General features: G+C 34.6%; 2 protein-coding genes across 3 annotated transcripts in view; both read left to right on the top strand.

Moving 5' to 3' along the window:
• Positions 1-1,785, top strand: part of LOC114172411 (pleckstrin homology (PH) domain-containing protein) — a 52,846-nt gene extending 51,061 nt beyond the window's left edge. For both annotated transcript variants that reach the window (XM_085667653.1, XM_028056901.2), the window contains exons 62-63: positions 354-462; positions 1,039-1,785. In XM_085667653.1, the coding sequence (XP_085523779.1) occupies positions 354-462; positions 1,039-1,377 (448 nt within the window). In that variant the 3' untranslated portion in view covers positions 1,378-1,785. The remainder of the gene's footprint in view (positions 1-353; positions 463-1,038) is intronic.
• A 3,270-nt stretch (positions 1,786-5,055) lies between these two features.
• LON2 (lon protease 2) lies at positions 5,056-19,794 on the top strand. The gene is given in 18 exon segments (XM_028058831.2): positions 5,056-5,548; positions 5,823-5,935; positions 6,029-6,134; positions 6,457-6,626; positions 7,247-7,338; positions 7,663-7,842; positions 7,929-8,012; positions 8,582-8,709; positions 8,872-9,073; positions 9,164-9,370; positions 10,268-10,398; positions 10,813-11,026; positions 16,427-16,726; positions 17,126-17,271; positions 17,273-17,318; positions 17,718-17,963; positions 19,063-19,164; positions 19,414-19,794. Coding segments are annotated over 18 exon segments (2,658 nt in total). The 5' UTR covers positions 5,056-5,441; the 3' UTR covers positions 19,498-19,794.
• Positions 19,795-20,278: the final 484 nt, after the last annotated feature.

The raw sequence follows: 20,278 nt of genomic DNA, 5'->3' as shown, positions 1-20,278 counted from the left end.
ACATAGTAAGTTATCTTTACATTTTGAATTTTCTGAAAAGACTAGTACTGTTCATGGCCAATGCTATATTCCAATTTGATTTGGCATGACCTAGTTAGGTTCATTACTTCCTAAACATTAAGAAAGATCAGGGATGTATTCTGCAATTTCTGTTGACTATGTTTTCATCCACTTTGGAGTTGCTGAAAACATGAATTATTCTCATCAACACATCTGGAAAGATGACAATTGTTTTCTTGCATTGATGAAATGCATTCTTGGTCCCTTGTTTAATTGAATTAATTAAACTTGAAAGAGCATGCCTTTATGCCATAGATACTGTACATGTTTATAATGTCAAATTACTTTTCCAGATATATATATATTGGGGATATTGCTCGTGTTAGTCCCCATCCTCCAAATGTGGCTGCTGTCTACCGCAAGATTGATGGATTTTTTGCTCTCCCGATGGGATATGACCTGGTAAGGTTAAAACTATTGTTTAAGAGTACAAATTAGCCTGTTACGACATTCAAATGATAGCAAATTAAGTTTCATAGGTCATTTGAGAAGAAGATTAATGTTTTTCTTATTCCAACCATTAAAAAAAATGAATGTAATATTGGGCAAAAATTCATTGAACTGCTATTTTCTTCAGTTTCGGTACCATGCTATTGTTTGTGTCAAAATGATTGTAAATATCAAACATTTACCGCACAATAGATATAGATTGATTGTACACCCCTTCTCACCAAGAAGGGTACATTACCATCTTAAAAAGTGAGTTTAGGCCTCAGATTTACATATACTTAAATACTATAATTTGATATGTGGGATCTTTAATCATTTCTAAGAAATCCCTGAATTTAAGGGAATGGGATTAAGATTTATTTGGTAGAATTTGTCATTAGGATTACATTTGCCTTTAAATACCCATGTATAGTTGCTTTTGGTATTAAGGAAAAGTAATTCCACAATTATTGCTTACTCTTGATTATGAGTTTTTATTTGGGAAGATTTATGGCATATCTCCTGAGAATGGTTTGACAACCTGTGCAGGTGTGGCGAAATTGCTCGGAAGATTATGTTGCTCCGGTATCAATTTGGCAGCCACGGGCTCCCGAGGGATTTGTGGCTCCTGGATGTGTTGCCGTTGCTGGTTATTCGGAACCAGAGGCTGATCTTGTGTACTGTGTGGCAGAGTCACTGACTGAGGAAACAGAATTTGAAGATTTGAAGGTTTGGTCTGCATCTGACTCATATCCGTGGTCCTGTCATATCTATCAAGTACAGAGTGATGCTTTGCATTTTGTTGCGCTACGACAAAGCAAGGATGAATGTGACTGGAAGCCCAAGAGAATCCGCGATGACCCTCACTCTCAGTTGCAAACACCATAATCTCAAATCTTCTAATCTCCCTTCAATGAGTTGGAACATTATTGTTGCATGCGTCATTATTACTACCTTTCCAACATTCAATGGCGACGCACTCAGGTTGGGGTATTGTATATTCGCTGATTTGTATACTCATCGCTCTCGGTTGCTCGGGTCTTCACTAATATTACACGGTTTTCACAATCTAAACAAGGAGTGGAAGGGCCACAGGGCTCTATTACAAAGATTCGCCTATTTTTTCCATTTTGATAGCTGAATTCCCTGAACCTAAACTCTCTGCACAACAGATTTGTGTATAGCCTTTTTTTTTTCGGTTGACTTCTTAGGATCTATTTTTTCTATAATTTTCTTTTTACAAAAATCTGTATAATTTTAGTTTTATGCTTTGTAATAATTTTTTTATTACTCTTATTTTTCTCTTTCCTTCTTAATTAACTACCCACAATAAAATCATAAAATTTACTAAAATAATTTATTTTTACAAGTGCTCACGTGTGTTATAATTTTAATATAAACTTTAATGATAATTTTTTATTTTAAAGATTATTATGATAATTATTTTTTATTGTTTATTATTAAAAGAATACACACGTTTCCAATGGAATTAGATAAATCATGTTGCATATAATAATCAAGGTGTTCAATGAGCGATCTGTTTCTGGGTCTTCATATACTGGATAAGAATACGAACTTAATGATGTAGTTTATCTTCTCCAAACATAAGGTGCTATTAAATTTTATATATATGTTAAAAGAATGGTTAAATTATTTTCAAGGCTTTTTTTAAGACAGCTTATACTTTATATAAACGGGTTAATTATTTGACTTCGCATTGAACTATTATGTAATTATATTGAACAGTTTAAGTGGTTAACATCGAAATCATCATATCAAATAATTAATTAATCAACATATCAAATAATGAAAGAAACTGAAGTTAAAATCAGAAGGTGGAATAAGCCGGTTTTTTGGCAATGTGCACGAAAAGGTGGGTTTTACTAAAAGAGTGAACCAATTGCAAATTCAAATTGATGGTGTCATTAGCTGTAATGAAGATTTGATTAATCAGGAACAACAAGCTACCTAGGACTTGAATTTTTTTAATAACTAAATTCCTTTATTCATGGAGCTATTAGTAATAAATCATTTCACAAGAAGAATGATGCCTTTTTTTTATCAGAGAAAGAACACATATATTAATAGGAGGTAATTAGATTATCTCAACCTATAAACAATAATAAATAAATAAATAAAAATATTATGACTTTCCTTCATCATTCTCCGCATAAAGTAGTATTTCACAATCATCACAAAAAAATAGAAACAAAGATTACAAGTAAGAAGTAGATCATTTGTGACTATGCTTTGAATACAAAACTTAAACGTCCTCCTCCAATATCATTTATCCTGCAAAAGATGAAGTTACAAAGACACACAAAGACAATGCAAATAGCTAATTTCACAAGATTTTTTATGTAAACCAAACCAAGGCTACAAATAACAGTGAAGGCTACAAATAACAGTGAATGGAATCTACATGCAACAATCACAGAAGTTATATCATGATGAGCCAAAAGATGATAAACCACTCCAGAATTGTAACTTTTAGATCGCGAGGGGGCATGTAATTGGACTCAAACACCAGTCAGAATAAGAGAATGTTTCTGATGGATACTTATTGGTGATCGAAGCTCATGCTTTAGTTTGCTTAAAATTTTCTCCATGTCTATTAATGTATTTTTAAATATAACACCATTTCTATGTGAACAAATATCCCAAATAATAGCCATCCACATACAACCCCACACGTTACTTTATTTGGTATGAAGACCTAAGAATTTTAATTGACTAAAATGAATTTAAGCACTCGTGTGATATACTCTTTATCTCGTTCATCAAGACATTTACCATTGTTTTTTTCCACTCAAACCAACTTCTTCTCCTTGGTAGACACCATTGTCAGTGATCACCGTTCCAAAATCCATATTCCCCTAAAGTTCCTTTCTTAAGAATTGCATTTGTATACAACTTCGGGAATCTTTCCTTTAATGACATTTCGCCATGTATCATTCCAAAACTTTATTTTATTTCCTTTGCCCTTGTTCCATCTTAAGTTCTTATTAAACCAATTATTTTTTGTTCCTTTCCCACAAAGTTTCTTGATATCCCTCCACCACCAAGACTCAAGTTTTGAGTCTTTTGCCTCATCTAAAGCTCTCCTTGATCCATACTTTGAATTGAGAATCTCTTTCCATAAGCTAGGATCCTCCTTTCCAAGTTTCCACTTCCACTTGCCTAAAAGGACCATGTTAAAAAGATTAGTCCTTAACGCCTAAACCACCATTTTCCTTAGTTTTACAAATATGATCCCATTTTATCCATGCAATTTTTCTTCCATCATGACCCTAATCCCATAAAAAGTCCTTTTGAATTTTCCTTATCATTTTCTTCACACAGATAGGCAATTTAAACAATGATAAATAATATAGTGGGATGGTAAATAAGACAGATTTTATTAAGGTTACTCTACCTGCAAAGGATAGATACTTTTCTTTCCATAGTGCAAGTCTTTTCTGTATTTTTTGGATCATATCTTGTCAAAATTCTATTCTTCTATGATTTTCCTCCACCGGGTATACCCAAGTATTTGAAAAGTATCTTCATGATGCTACAATTCAGAATGACCGAGAACCTTTCAAAATAATAGGTAAATATAAATATTATATAGAAAAACCTAGGATTTTTATAGTATATGATTCCTTAATTCTTTATATCGTGTGCAAATTGGATAACATGATAAAGTCAATTATTAATAGTTTAAAGAGAATCCATACTTAATTTATAATATGAATTCATATAAGTTGGAAATGACGGTGATAGATATTTTGTAATTATTTTATTATCTAATAAAATCTTTTGTTGCTTGCATAAAAGAACTAGAATAATTAGATTAGGTGTAAACAAGTATAAAATTTAAAATGTTAATTATTTCTTTTTTCTATTAATTAGGTAATATTTGTCTTAGTTGTTTGTAAAATATTTTAGGTAATTATTTCTGAACCTTCTATTAGATAATCTCTTTTACTTATCTAGTTGGACAATTTATTAAGAATCTTTTAAAAGTGTTTTTAAAAGTTATAGGGTATGTTTGGTTGTGCTGAATCAATTCTCTAACATAAAAGTAATAATTAGTTATTATTCATTCAATGTAATTTTTTTTTTACTCTTTAATTGATTTTGGAAATCAAACATTGATTTTGGAAATCAAACATGTAAGAATTTTGTGTCAGAAAATTAATTATAATTAATTCTATCTCATTTTGACACAAAATTAAACACGCACAAAGCTAAACTTAAAGGTTATTTTCTATGTTCCTTGTAGGTTTGATCAATTTTTTAAAGTTGAAATTATAATAGTCATCAATTGCTATTGAGCTTGACAACAAGAAAAAAAATGGGGACTTTCTTAGTTGAAGTGTGATTTTATATTTTATATTTTTAAGTTTCTTATATCAAACCTATTGTTGCTATTTACTCAAATAAATAATCTAAATAAACTAGGATCTTTATTCACGTAAATTTTTATAGGCACAAATATTATATTCAAAATAACTACGAAGGTTAGTGCTATCAAATTTAATTTACATAACCTGCAAATCCTTCTTTCATACAAACAAAAAATTCGGTAGAAATTGGATACCTCAGAAAAATAAAACAGAATTCGATGTGGCATTACGTAAAATTTAGCGATGGCGCCAGAATATAGAAAATAATTGAGTTTTGAAGAGAATGAGGCGTTGTGAAGAAGCAGGTTGCACCAGCAAGCACAGAGGGTGTTGAAACGGTCACTGCCACTGCACAATAGGTCGATTAATTTACAATTATAGTATTTGAAATGGTAATAGGAATTGGGTGTTTAATTGTATTGGATTACATAGATTCCACGTCAACACAATTCAACACATCACAACCGTGATGCCAACTGTGATGCCACTGCCATGGTTGAGTTGAGCTAAGACTAAATCAAACCGAACCGAATCGCGTATACAGTTCTCTGTCTTTCTCTCATGGCGGAATCGATTGAGCTTCCGAGTCGGTTAGCAATCCTTCCTTTCAGGAACAAAGTCCTTTTGCCTGGCGCCATCATCCGAATTCGTTGCACTTCTCCAACCAGGTTCGTTTAACCACAATCCCTTCATTCCTTTCAATTCTTATATGCCAGGTTATTTCTGTAATAGACTTTGTTTCCTATCGTAACACTAGTAAATTTACGGCACAGATGATATGAAACTTGAAGTGGATTTGATTGTGGAATAGTGCACCTTGGTCTCTCTTTTACTTATTAGTAGTTCCTTAATTAAACTTTTGAGTTACGGGATTGTCTTTCAAGTTCAAAAACACGTGCACGTGGCTGTTTCCTTAATGAATGAATGAATTAATGAATGCAGTGTGAAGTTGGTGGAGCAAGAACTTTGGCAGCGAGAAGAGAAGGGATTGATTGGCATCTTACCGGTACGTGATGCTTCTGAAGTTAAGCCAGAGGGTCCGGTTATACCTCAAGGTGATGAAGTCATCACTAGTTTTGGCTTTTTTTAGGAAAAAGAAATGTTAAAAAATGGTTTCTAATATTGTTTTTATGTTCTCTCCCTTGTAGGGTTAGGTATTGATTCTCTAGACAAAAACTCAAATGTACAAGGCGGTTCGCCAAATTCTCATAAGCTTGATGCGAAAAATCAGTATGTTGTTCATTGGCATAAGAGGTATGTCTAGGGGAACATCTTTTGCGTCACATTAAGAATCAATGATTAAATTACTTGATACTTAACATAAAAACTAACTGTTCATCAGGCCATATGCATGAAGTTGTATCACCAAAATATTTTCTTCTATTGAATTTTGATTAGTTTGCTGTTTCGTTTCTGCTAAATTGACTTTCTCTCTTTCCTATTTCTACATTAATCTTTTCGCATCACACCTTCCTCAACTTTCTTTGCTGCGAAGTGAATAAACTATCCTGTGGTTTTTTTTTAGAAAAAAAAAATCATCAAATGGAGGTGGATTTTAATAGACATTCAATTCCAGGGGAGTAGCTGCTCGAGCACTTCACTTATCTAGGGGAGTGGAGAAACCAAGTGGAAGAGTCACGTATATTGTTGTTCTTGAAGGTCTTTGCAGGTTTAGTGTCCAGGAACTAAGCATGAGAGGAACATACCATACTGCAAGGATCTCATCCCTAGAGACGACCAAGACTGGTAACTCAATCATGTTTTCCTTAACGTGAATTTTTATTTAGGAAGTGCATATTTTATTTTATGGACGTTACTTTCACACATCATTCTGGTTTACTAATGATAAGAATTATCACAATTATAATTAAACAATGAATATATTTAGTAATATGTTCCACTAATGAAAAATTTAGGTTATCACATGGAGTCTCTTTCTTCATCTTACTAGATATAAATATTCTGAGCAACTTTTTTATCTGCTTGCTATGAATGCATAGATCATTAACACTGACCATTATTAGCATACTAGTTCAAATCCGTTATTCTATATGAGAAGCTAACAAGTGTTGATTGCACTCTGAGAAAAATTTAATGTATTTAATTTGACACAAAAATCTGCTTATTTAAAGATGTTGAAGATCAGATTTTATGACAGCAATGTTCAATGTTTCAATTATATACATTCTTAGGATCACTAACCACTATTTTATAAACAATGGGAGGTTGGGGCGCGTGATTTTACAATGCCTTGAAGTAGCTTTATTCTTCTGATGTCCTTATTTTTATTTCAACATTCTTTATCATTTTAGAAACTCAGTTCTTATCTTTGAAGATGCTGAGTTACTTCCATTTTTCTAATCTAGAGATGGAACAGGTGGAGCAAGACCCGGATTTTATAATGTTATCTCGCCAATTTAAAGCAACATCCATGGAGCTTATTTCTGTTCTGGAGCAGGTAAAAGCTTGTGACAATTTAACATCAAAACCTCTTCAACTAACATAATAACATCTATGGAAATGTTGTTTGAGCATTGATCTATTAAATCCCCTAGCATGCCAGTGTAGATGGTTGAAGAATATTATTTGATCCCATGATTGCATAAGGTATTTCTTCACTATATGCAATATTGCCCATGCACCTTTGTCTATAGTCTAATTGGTTATGTGGATGAACTATCATGTTAGTTATATATTCTAGTTTTTTTTATGATATCATGGGCATGTAACAATTTATTTGTTGTATGAGCATTAGCAGCATATTTTTTATTCTTGTACACAGAAACAAAAAACTGGTGGAAGGACAAAATTTCTTTTGGAAACAGTTCCTGTGCACAAGTTGGCTGATATATTTGTTGCTAGCTTTGAGATAAGTTTTGAAGAACAGCTATCAATGTTGGATTCGGTTGACCCTAAACTGAGGCTTTCAAAAGCGACAGAATTGGTTGATAGGCACTTACAGGTAAGTATTAGTGTTCCTGATGCATCATCCTATGGGTTTGGTTTCATAGTATTTATCTTTGATTCCACTACTATTCATGAATGCAGTCAATACGTGTAGCAGAGAAAATTACACAAAAGGTTGAAGGACAATTGTCAAAATCACAAAAAGAATTTCTTCTTCGACAGCAGGTTAGCTTTTTTGCACCATCATTTTGATATATATTTGAAATGTGAATGCAAGGGTATATGGGAAATATCAATAAAGATGAATATATTGAGAGTGAGGCTAGATAAATATCATCTTAGAATGTGGACTTTGTGTCTATCTCAACCTTTCCAAATCAGTTTGTAAGGTAAGATTTGCTCTTAGTTGATGATATCTTTAGTCGGTGTGGGAACTCTAATAGAAATTTTACTTTTAAGTTTGTTAGACATAAGCAGTGTGTCTTTGTGGCAAATGGTTATTGTTGTACCTTCTGAAGTTTAATGGTCTAAGGATTTATAGGAACATGATCAAAACTTTGTTGGCTTTTAAGAATGGAAAAATGCACATTAAACAGCATTTTTAATTGTGATTATAGAAGCAGCATGTAAATGGTGAAATATTAATATTATGCCAAGAATTTAATAAGTTTTGGACTCTTAGAAAGTTCAACTGCAGATGAGCTTTTTACTTCTGTTTCTATGTATTGTCTTGTGTGGCTATTTACCTAATAGGACTGTATTTTGTATTCTTTTCTGTGTATAATATATTTTAGATGAGGGCTATAAAAGAGGAGCTTGGTGATAATGATGATGATGAAGATGACCTTGCTGCTCTGGAAAGAAAAATGCAAAGTGCAGGAATGCCACAGAATATCTGGAAGCATGCTCTCAGAGAGTTAAGGTGCTTTTTTGTTGAAACATACCCATATATGCCAATGACTGGTTTTTCAGAGGGAATTTCTAGCCAAAAATTTCAATAAAAAGGAAATTTTATATTATAAAAATACAAGCCACTTTACTACTTAGTGGAGGCAATTAATTAATTATGCTGTAATTCTCCCAGGAGACTTAAATAAATGCAGCCTCAGCAGCCTGGGTATAACAGTTCACGGGCTTATCTGGATCTTCTTGCTGATTTGCCATGGCAGAATACCAGCAAAGAGCTTGAACTGGACTTAAGAGCTGCACAGGAGCGGCTGGACAGTGATCACTATGGTTTAGTGAAGGTCAAGCAACGGATAATTGAATACTTGGTTGTTCGCAAGGTTTCAAATCCCTGTTACTGTTCCTCCCAGTAAATATATGGTAGTCTGCATCTCAATGTGTGTCTGATATTAATTGTACGTGCATTGCAGCTTAAGCCAGATGCAAGGGGTCCAATATTGTGCTTTGTTGGACCACCTGGTGTTGGGAAGACATCATTGGCATCTTCTATTGCTGCTGCTCTAGGCCGAAAATTTGTGCGCATATCCCTTGGTGGAGTCAAGGATGAGGCCGATATTAGAGGACACAGGAGAACATACATTGGAAGCATGCCTGGGAGGCTTATAGATGGACTGAAGGTTCAAAATCCAACTTAGATATTGAAAACTACCTTTAACATCATCTGATTGTTACGAAATTTGTTAAAAGTTGTAGGCTTTATTATACATGGACTGTTAGCTCTTTCTTATATGTTATTATTGTCAATTTGATAGTCCTAGTGGAATAGACTACAGCTAAGTGAATATTAAGAAGCAAACAAACTCTAGATCCAGATTGCTTATGCATTACGGTGATAAGGAGAGGAGAATGCTGATTGTTTTACAATACAAATTCTAGATTCTATGTTTTAAATAATTGTTTAGTCCACTAGAAGGGAAGTGTCACCGAGTGAAAGCAGGAGGGGCTATAACAGGAGCTTGGTTATTATGTGGTGCTCAGGTCCCACATCAAGTAGTATGGGTGGGATGCTTGGTGGAGTATTTAAGTGTTTGACTCTACTCCCTTAGTGGCTAGCTTTTTGAAGGTTGGCTCTCCAAATACTTGGGTACTTATCGTACTCTAATAAGGAAAGGTCTGCAGAGGGAAGATTACAACAGGATAGGAGTAACTTAGCTTTAGATGGATAGTAAAATGTTCAAATGGATTTTAAGTAGTTTTGCTAAGCGTGCTTACTTGAAAGTTTGGTAATTTTAGTTATCATATATTATGGATGCAAAATAAAAATTAAGATACAGATGGAGTAGAATTCATCTCATTGCTTTCATATATATTATTTTGTAAATGTGAATATTGTAAAAGAACAGCTGTACCTTTTCTTTTCATTTCTTTTCTATACACACGGTAACGCATGCTCGAAGTTTGCAAGGTCATGCAATAAGATTGAACTAAAATAAAAACTCGTGATACATGTTTGATGCTCTGCTTTCCTCGGTATCTGATTTAGATTGATAGTTGCTTTTGTAATTTACCTATAGAGAGTAGCGGTTTGCAATCCTGTCATGTTGCTTGATGAAATTGACAAGACGGGGTCTGATGTTCGTGGAGATCCAGCTTCTGCATTGCTGGAGGTTCTTGATCCCAAACAAAACAAAACATTCAATGATCAGTATCCTATACTCCTCATAATGACTTTTCCTTATCTTGGTTTATAAATTTTGATATTTAATGTCGGTATATTTTTACAAGGTAGAATCATTGCAGTGTTTTCTTCTTTACATATGATATAGTACTATTTTCTGAAGTAACTGAAGTTATTTTGCTTTTTTACTAGGAAGCTGTCGGTCCAAATGTCAGTCACTCAGTCTTGTACATTGCAAATACAAGTATCTTCATTAGATTATTTTCAAGGATAAATTAATGCTAATATCAATCAACACTTTTTGTAAGGAAATCATGTTAATGTTCTGTATACCTGATATATCTATCCTTTCACCAGAACTTGTTCATTTTTGTTGTTACTGCTTTATTTTCTTCTATCCCGATAAATAAATAATTCAAAGTTGTTCCTTAAGTTGGCTAGTTATTTGAATGTTCCATTTGATCTATCCAAGGTAATTTTTGTGGCTACAGCAAATAGAGCACAACCTATTCCTCCACCTCTCCTTGATAGGATGGAGGTCATTGAGCTTCCTGGATATACACATGAGGAAAAGCTCAAAATAGCCGTGCAGCATTTGATTCCAAGAGTTTTGGATCAGCATGGTTTGAATTCTGAGTTTCTTCAGATTCCAGAGGTACAGAAGTTTTTGCTTGAGTGAAAAATTTGTTTTCATTCTCTTGAAGTGCAAATAGTTTGATTTAGAGAGATATAGATGAAGTTTTCGGATCTGTTATTCTCAAGAGAAATATCACTGAAATACAGAATAAAAGTAGTTAGATAGTGCTACAGAACGAAAACAGCCTACCAACTGCAGCTGAACAGAGAGTAAACCGAAAAGAAAAGGAAAAATAATACAGAATAAAAGTAGATAATGCTACAGAGAGAATTTATGAGGGATTACAGACCCTAAGCTCTAACTATCTCTTAGTTAGATAGTGCTACAGAACGAAAACAGCCTACCAACTGCAGCTGAACAGAGAGTAAACTGAAAAGAAAAGGAAACATAATACAGAATAAAAGTAGACTCTAATACATCTTGTTTATTAAACCAAACACCTTAAAAATTAAACAAGCAAACAATATTCTTTGTCCAATCTTTAATGAAAGGAAATAGGAAATACATAACATATTAATTTACCGGAAATGTCCAGAAATTCTAGGTATTAGCTATCCATTCTGTCATCTCTTTTTTCCAGGTTTGCGTGATATTAAAATTGATGCTTGCTATGTTTTCCACCTTCATAAAAAATTTGTTAGTTGAGAATTAGAAGTCCTTCCTTAGTAATCCTTTGTGTTGCTTCCTCTTCTTCTACGAATAAGACAATAGAAAAGATGTAGAGCATACTGTACAGTCACTCTGAAATAACCTGTACGGATTATTATTTTAGAAAGAATATTTGTGGTATTGACTCCTAAGTAGAATCCTTTTTGACGCAGGGTATGGTAGAACTAGTTATTCAGAGATATATGTAGGTGTTTTAAGAGAAATAAAACAGAGGAGTACGTTTCTGAACAAAAGCAATATTTCTGATTGAAGTGAATTTATCATATTATTGAATTGAAGGAGACTTTTAAATACAGAATGAAATGAAACTGTTAAGCTAAATAATAGGAGCTGCACAGAACTGCACGGGTCACAATCCCATGTTTAACAACTTCCTAAAATATCTCCACTACTAAGTTTGTTTGAAAACTGTCAAACAACTTTTAATTAAAAAATTAAAACAAATAAATTATTTTAATGTAAATGAAACAGGCAGCAACTGAAGTATAATCTTTAACACTCCTCCTTACTTTGGTTGCTGCAGACTCCCAGTTTTTCTCTAAGAAACTCAAACTTGCTTCTTGGTAAAGGCTTGGTAAATATATCAGCAAGTTGCAATTCAGATTTGCAATAAATCAAGCTGACAGTTCCTTCCTTTTGCACTTCTCTGATAAAAAATAATTTGATGTTGAAGTGTTTGGTTTTTCCGTGAAAAACAGGATTGTTTGAAATAGAGATCGCAGCTTGATTATCAACAAATAATTCAGTGCATCTCTCTTGCTTCATGTTCAAATCTACTAACACTTTTCTTAACCATAAAGCTTGGTTTACAGCAGTACTAGCTGCAGTGAATTCAGCTTCTGCTGTAGACTGTGCCACAGTATTCTGTTTTTTGCAGCACCATGAGAATGCACATGTTCCAAACAAGAAGCAGTAGCCTGAAGTGCTTTTTAAATCATCAAGAGAACCTCCCCAGTCACTGTCAGAATATCCTTGCAATGAATAATCCTGACTTGGGCAGAATTTGATACCAAAATTTAAAGTCCCTTTCACGTACCTTAGGACTCTTTTAGCTGCAATAAGATGTGTTTCAGTAGCACAATTGGTAAATCTAGATCAGGTCTAGTAGCTGTTAAGTACATTAAACAGCCAATTATACTTCTGTAGAAAGTTTCATCAACAGGTTCAGCTTCATCTCTTTTACTCAGCTTCCCCTTTTGGCACATTGGAGTATCTACACTCTTGCATTCATCCATTCTGAATTTTTTCAGAATTTCCTTAGCATATTTCTTTTGACAGATGAACACTTCTCCATTTTTCTGCTTTATTTCCATTCCTAGAAAATAAGCCATTTCTCCCAAATCTATCATCTCAAAAATTTTCTTCATATCTTCTTTGAATTTTCTCACAAGCTCTTCATTGCTTCCTGTAACCAGCAAATCATCCACATATAATGAGACAACAATGAAATTGATTTCATCACCTTTAATGTAGAGGGTTGCTTCATTAAGACTTTTTTTGAAACCCAACTGCATCAAGTGCTCATCGATTCTGCTGTACCATGCTCTTGGAGCTTGTTTTAGGCCATACAAGGCCTTCTTGAGCAAGTACACATCATCTTCTTGTCCTTTCATAGCAAAGCCTTCAGGTTGCTCAACATAAATCTCCTCCTCCAAAAAACCATTTAAAAATGCTGACTTCACGTCAAGTTGGTAAACTTTCCAACCCTTTTGTGCAGCAATAGCTAGCAACAATCTAATTGTATCTAATCTGGCAACATGAGCAAAAGTGTCAAAAAAATCAACACCAAAAATTTGAGCGTACCCTTTTACAACAAGTCTGGCTTTATGCTTGTTGATTGAGCCATCAGGATTCAACTTGGTTCTAAATACCCACTTCACACCAATCACTTTTCTATTTGTGGGTCTTTTCACCAACTTCCATGTTTCATTTTTTTCAATCATTCGAAGTTCTTCTTTCATTGCTGTAATCCATTTTGGATCCTTTTCTGCTTCCCAGAAATCTGTTGGTTCAAGAATAGCCACATTACACCTTTGATAAATATCGGAAAGTGATCTCATACCTCTAACTGGAAAGTCATCTATAAGCTCATTTTCATCCAGTTGAGATTTTGAAACTTGATCTGGAAATTTTACAGCTTGTTTTTCATCCCAATCCCACTCATCATTCTCCATGAAATGCACATCTCTGCTTATCAACATTTTCCTTGTGTTTGGCTGAAAAATTCTGTAAGCTTTAGAAATTAAGCTATACCCGACAAAAATCCCAGCTTCTGCCTTTTTGTCCAACTTATCACGTTTTGCCTGAGGAACATAAACAAAACACAAAGAACCAAATACTTTAAGATTTTTCAAAGAAGGTTTAAAACCATACCAGACTTCATATGGAGTTTTTCTTATGACAGCTTTTGTAGGAAGCCGATTAAGAAGGAAAACTGCAGTATGTGCGGCTTCTGCCCAATATTCTCTTGGCAAATTTTTCTCAAACATTAAACATCTAGCCATCTCCATAATGGTACGGTCCTTTCTCTCACTCACTCCATTTTGTTGCGGAGTGTATGGAGCGGTGAGCTGATGTTCAATCCCTGCTTCTTCACAAAAATGATTAAATTGTTTGGAGGTGTACTCCTTGCCGTTGTCAGATCTCAAAGCTTGTATTTTATGACTACTTTGTGTTTCAATCCATTTCTTGAATTTCAAAAAAACACCAGCAACTTCTGATTTGAATTTAAGAAAATATATCCAACACATTTTGGAGTAGTCATCAATAAAAATCAAAAAATACCTGCTACCATTAAGTGACAGAGTGCTATGAGGTCCAGCCACATCCGTATGTATTAATTGCAGCTTCTCAGTTGCCCTCCAAGTTGATTGCTTGAAAGGAAGTCTTGATTGCTTTCCTTGTTGACAAGCTCTACGTTCTGGAATTTTTAATTCAAGACAAGGGAGATCTTGAACCACTTCCATTCTTTGCAAATTCACAACTGTTGTATGGTTGAAGTGTCCAAGCCTTTTGTGCCAAACTTCAGTTTGGACATTTGCTGCAGGGAGTGCTATTTGTTCCTCCTTCATTGGATCAAGTGCAAAGCTTTTTCCTTTCATTTTTACTTTGAACACATTGTTGTCATTTGCATCTTTGATTAAACATTGATCACTTTCAAAGATAACTTTGAAACCTTTTTGAATCAACTGGCCAACACTCAACAAATTTTGACTGATATTAGGTACAAATAACACATCTTTGATAAGTTTTGTACCTGACATACTTTCAATGGCTACTGTGCCTTTTCCTTTCACTGCAATGTGTTCTCCATTGCCAATCTTCACTTTGGATGCTACACATGTATCCAGTTCCTTAAAGAGCTCACGATCAAATGACATATGATTAGTGCAACCACTATCAGTAAGCCACTTATCGCTTGAATTTGAAATAGCAAAGCAAGTGGCCACAAAAAGTTGCTCCTCTTCTTCATCAGCAACTTGAGCATCATTTTTCTGATGAAAATTGCTCTGGCAAATTCTCACATGATGTCCAAGTTTGTTGCATTTTTCACATCTAACATCAGGTCTTCTCCAACATTTGAAAGGAGGATGACCCATTTTGCCACAATGCTTACAAGGAGGAAACTCTTTCTTTTTTTCATTACCTTTACTGGTGTTGACAGCTTCTGAACCTTTGAAATTTTTCTTGTAATTCTTCACTTTTTTCTTTTCTGCTTGGCTAACCTGCAGTTTGGCTTGCAGTGCTCCTTCCACCAAAACTTCATCTCTCATTTTGCTCCTTTGTTCTTGGGCCTGCATAGCACTTAGGAGTTCTACCAAGGTAATATTTGATAGATCCTTAGTATTTTCCAATGTAGTAATGGAAGCCTCAAACTTTTCAGGAACTGTTACTAATATTTTCTGAACTATTCTTGAATCAGAAAATTTAGTACCTAGCAATCTTATCTTGTTTGCAATGCCAAGAAGCTTGTTTGCATACTCCTTGATTGTTTCTGACTCCTTCATTTTTTGCATCTCAAATTCTCTAACCAGATTCATTGCTTGCATTCCCTTAATCCTTTCATCTCCTTCATATTCATCCTTGAGAAACTTCCAGATTTCAAATGCAGATTTAATTGTCATGATTCTGGTGAAAACATCTTGTGAGACAGCAGCTAACAACGTAGCTCTTGCCTTTGACTTCCTTACTTTCTTCTTTTGAGTTTTAATCTGAGCAATAGTTGGATTTATTGGTAATGGAAGAATTTCGTAGTCTTCCTCAATAGCCTCCCAAAGATCATTTGCCTCCAGGTGTGCCTCCATTCGTGCTGCCCAGATGTGATAATTATCACCATCAAACACAGATGGTGCTAGTGCTGTGAAAGGAGTTTCAGAATCCATTTAATGGATTGAAGCAAGGTGGGTTTAAATATTCACTCACAGGTCCTTCTAAGAAGAAGGCTCTTGATACCAATTTGTAGGTGTTTTAAGAGAAATAAAACAGAGGAGTACGTTTCTGAACAAAAGCAATATTTCTGATTGAAGTGAATTTATCATATTATTGAATTGAAGGAGACTTTTAAATACAGAATGAAATGAAACTGTTAAGCTAAATAATAGGAGCTGCACAGAACTGCACGGGTCACAATCCCATGTTTAACAACTTCCTAAAATATCTCCACTACTAAGTTTGTTTGAAAACTGTCAAACAACTTTTAATTAAAAAATTAAAACAAATAAATTATTTTAATGTAAATGAAACAGGCAGCAACTGAAGTATAATCTTTAACAATATACCAGGGAAGCTGGTGTACGCAATTTGGAAAGGAATCTTGCTGCCCTGGCTCGTGCTGCTGCAGTAAGAGTTGCAGAGCAAGAACACGTAGTTCCATTAAGCAAAGGGGTAGAGGAACTTTCTACCCCACTTCTGGAAAACAAACTAGCTGATGCTGCTGAAGTTGAAATGGAAGTGATACCCATGGGTGTCAACAATAGTGACATTTCAAACACATTCAGGATCATCTCGCCATTAGTTGTTGATGAAGTTATGCTTGAAAAAGTTCTAGGGGTAATTGCTTGGCAAATTTGCGTGTTTTCCATTGAAGTTTCAAATATTAAAATAATGGGATTAAAGTATATAAAAATATTTGTCTGTCCCTTGGCAACTGGAATCTAATGCTCTCATAGCTTGCCGTATAATTCTGTATTGTATCTCAGGAAATTGTGTTTTAAGTGCAGACAAGTCTGTATGTGTAGTATATAATATAGTCCCATGGCCCTTGTGAATGCAGTGAGCGATATGTTAAAATCCACTCAAGTTATAGCCTAGATATGATACATGAATGAGAGTACTTTGTGCATGAGTTCATCTTGAAAGTGATTTTATATAAACAAATCTTCAATGGAAATTTAATTTGACAATATGATTAAAGGAGAGGAATGCCTAATTTGTTGTTGTCAATTACAGCCTCCAAAGTTTGACGGAAGAGAAGCAGCAGATCGTGTTGCTACCCCTGGGGCATCTGTTGGGTTGGTTTGGACTACTTTTGGTGGAGAAGTTCAGTTTGTGGAGGCTACGACAATGGTTGGCAAGGGTGAATTGCATCTTACTGTAGCTGGGTGATGTGATCAAAGAATCAGCTCAGATAGCACTAACATGGGTAACCGACCGGATCTAATTTAGTTTTAACCCAATTTTATCTTTGATTTATTGATTGAATTTTTTTCTTTATGTTTCGTTGAAATAGATTTCATATTACTTGTAGGCTAGTAGTCACACGCGTCTATGCATATTCCTAAGTGCATTTTTGCCATTATCCTGCTTTACTTATCGTTAATTTCTGGTATGGTATAATTGTTCGTTCCATGACTAAACACTAATGTAATGACACTAATAACATTTCAGTTAAAAGTCTGTATGGAATGAGTGCTACTGTTCAGTGGCCAGCTCAAGTTTGTATGCGTTTAGCACTTGCCATCTCACTATTACTTGTGCATGGCAGTGGTTGCCTGTATCAATTGAAGACTCATTTCTTTGACTATGACTGATTGGTTTGTAGGTAAGGGCAAGAGCTGCTGAGCTAAGGCTAGCTGCTGCAGAGGGCATTAATCTGTTGGAGGGCCGAGATATACACATACATTTTCCTGCAGGTGCTGTACCAAAAGATGGGCCTTCAGCTGGAGTAACTTTGGTAACAGCATTGGTATCAGTTTTCAGTCAGAAAAGAGTTAGATCAGATACTGCTATGACTGGGGAGATGACGTTGAGAGGTCTTGTACTACCTGTTGGTGGTATCAAGGATAAGGTAAATTTCTTATCGTTTTGTGACCAGTGTAAACTTTATACCAGATGCCAATGATTCTATATCCATGATAATGACACAAGGATAATTGTGAATGTGTGATTTATTCTAATCTATCAGCACAGCTACAAAATAATTAGTAGAGCTTTTCCTTATGGAATTGGATTAAGCTAGCATAAACATATCCCATTGTTATTAAGATTAAATTAATTAGCAAGTCCATGAATTATTTAGGAAATTTTAAATTGGTATTTTTACCAATTTAGTTAGCTAAGGAATTTTTGTGCTCTAAACTGCATATCTTAAATACTAATCAGAATATGGATCAACCTGTTTGGAAGTTAGCTACCAATGGTGCTCTGACATTTAATGAAGCATGTTTGTACATTAAATTAAAACTCAGCTGATGTTGCATGGTATAAACTTCCTTGGTCCTCATCTATTCCCACTTCTCGATCTTTCTTATGGCGTTTATTCCATAATCGCTTTCCCATTAATGAGAACCTGCGACGCCCAGGGTGTATTGTGAACTCAAACTGTAGTTTGTGTGGATATGATAAAGAAACCTTGCGTCACTTATTTCTTGATTGTCGTTGTCACTATGCTGTAAAGAAGAAAACGTTTGTGAAGATAAATTAGCAAACTATAGGGTGGATCATAAACATGACTTTATTTGGCAGAACTCTTTACCTAACTTTATTATCTTTATCTTTGGTTTACCTAAGGTTTTGTTTGATTTTACGTGATCTGTGAGTTTTGGCCTGGTTCCCTTCTGTTGAACTTTTCTTCTTTTTTTTTATATTGGATATGCTACAAATGATTGACGAATATTAGATTATGAGGAGAAAAAGGAAGATAAACAGACGAAAATTAATGATTGAGGGGTCCGGTTTATTCAACACCAGTGACGTACAGAAACTTAAGTCTTATTAAGAGACTCTGAAAAGATTTTACAAAAATACACCACACAGCCAATTGCAGAAATGTTACACTGCTGAGCAGTTATTACTGGCTTGATCATTGATCAAAGAATCCCATAAACAGGCAAAAAAAGTTTGAAGGCTTGAAAAATGTGGCATAATCTGATTCGTATCTATTGCAGATATTAGCTGCACATCGATATGGCATTAAGAGAGTCATCCTGCCTGAAAGGAACGTGAAGGACTTGGCTGAAGTACCATCATCAGTACTGGCTAATTTGGAGGTAGCTTTGTTTCCTTTTTATTCCAGCTTGTTTGCACAATTCTGTAGCAGGTTTCGGTCAGCACAGTTTGTTCTAAGACGCATATTTAGCTTCAAAATTTTATCATTGTTTTACCTGCCCAGTCTTATTACAGTCAATACATTTTTAAAGACACCATGGTCTGCGTATTTTTGTGCTCCACATTCTTGTTGTGTCTGTAATACTGGGTCAAACACGAGATCAAGTTTCCTTTTTTATTATTGTGAACAGATATTGCTTGCAAAACGTATGGAAGAGGTGCTAGAACATGCTTTTGACGGTGGGTGCCCTTGGAGACAACGATCAAAGTTGTAACAGCACGTTAGGTGGCAATCCCTGGTATATATTGTAACATCTGACCCATCCTCATATATAATTGTTGCAACATTGGAGGCTGAACACTTGTCTGCCCAACTGTTCGTTATTGAGCACAACACAAGAAGCCGACAGTTATTGAAGGGAGTTGAAATCTGTATTATTATTGAGACTCCACTCTCCACAATCTTCAGTAAGTAATTTTTTAGCTTTCGACCTGCTGTACTTGATCAAACTCAGCAGTAAATGGTATTGGATGATTTTAAAATAAATGGATGAGAATTTTTTTCTATTTTATTTTTTATTTATTTTTCTTTTCTTATTGGCATCTTTCCAAAGTTGTCTTATTGTATATTCCTCCTAATCCTCCGACAACGTCCACACCCACGCCAAACCACCATAAAACCCAACTTGAAAACCTCCATAAGAACATTGTTAGTTGTTGGAGTCTCGTTTTCCCCCTTTAAATATCCTTGCCCAAAAAAATGAGTTACGGAAGGAACCTTTGCAACTGAAACAAGTAATTAATCAGAGCAAAAGATAACCTAAAGAACAGAACAAATGAAAACCCTACCTATACCAAAATTTTCCATCCTTAAAAATAATAAAAGTAAAAAGGTAAACTCGGTTTGTCAAGTTCTATAACACAAATAATAACTAACATTGGTAACTCAATCAAGTTGTGAGTTCACTAATTTGATCTCCCAAAACGCGGGTCATCCCATTCTTATATTTTCTTCTTTCATTCTTCTCGTAAGGTTTATCATTCACTTTGAACAAA

Source organism: Vigna unguiculata, chromosome 2, assembly GCF_037176805.1.
Source record: "Vigna unguiculata cultivar grain cowpea cultivar isolate G323 ecotype 2 chromosome 2, ASM3717680v1, whole genome shotgun sequence".
In the NCBI taxonomy this organism is placed as follows: Eukaryota; Viridiplantae; Streptophyta; class Magnoliopsida; order Fabales; family Fabaceae; genus Vigna; species Vigna unguiculata.
This window is presented reverse-complemented; position numbering and strand designations above follow the sequence as displayed.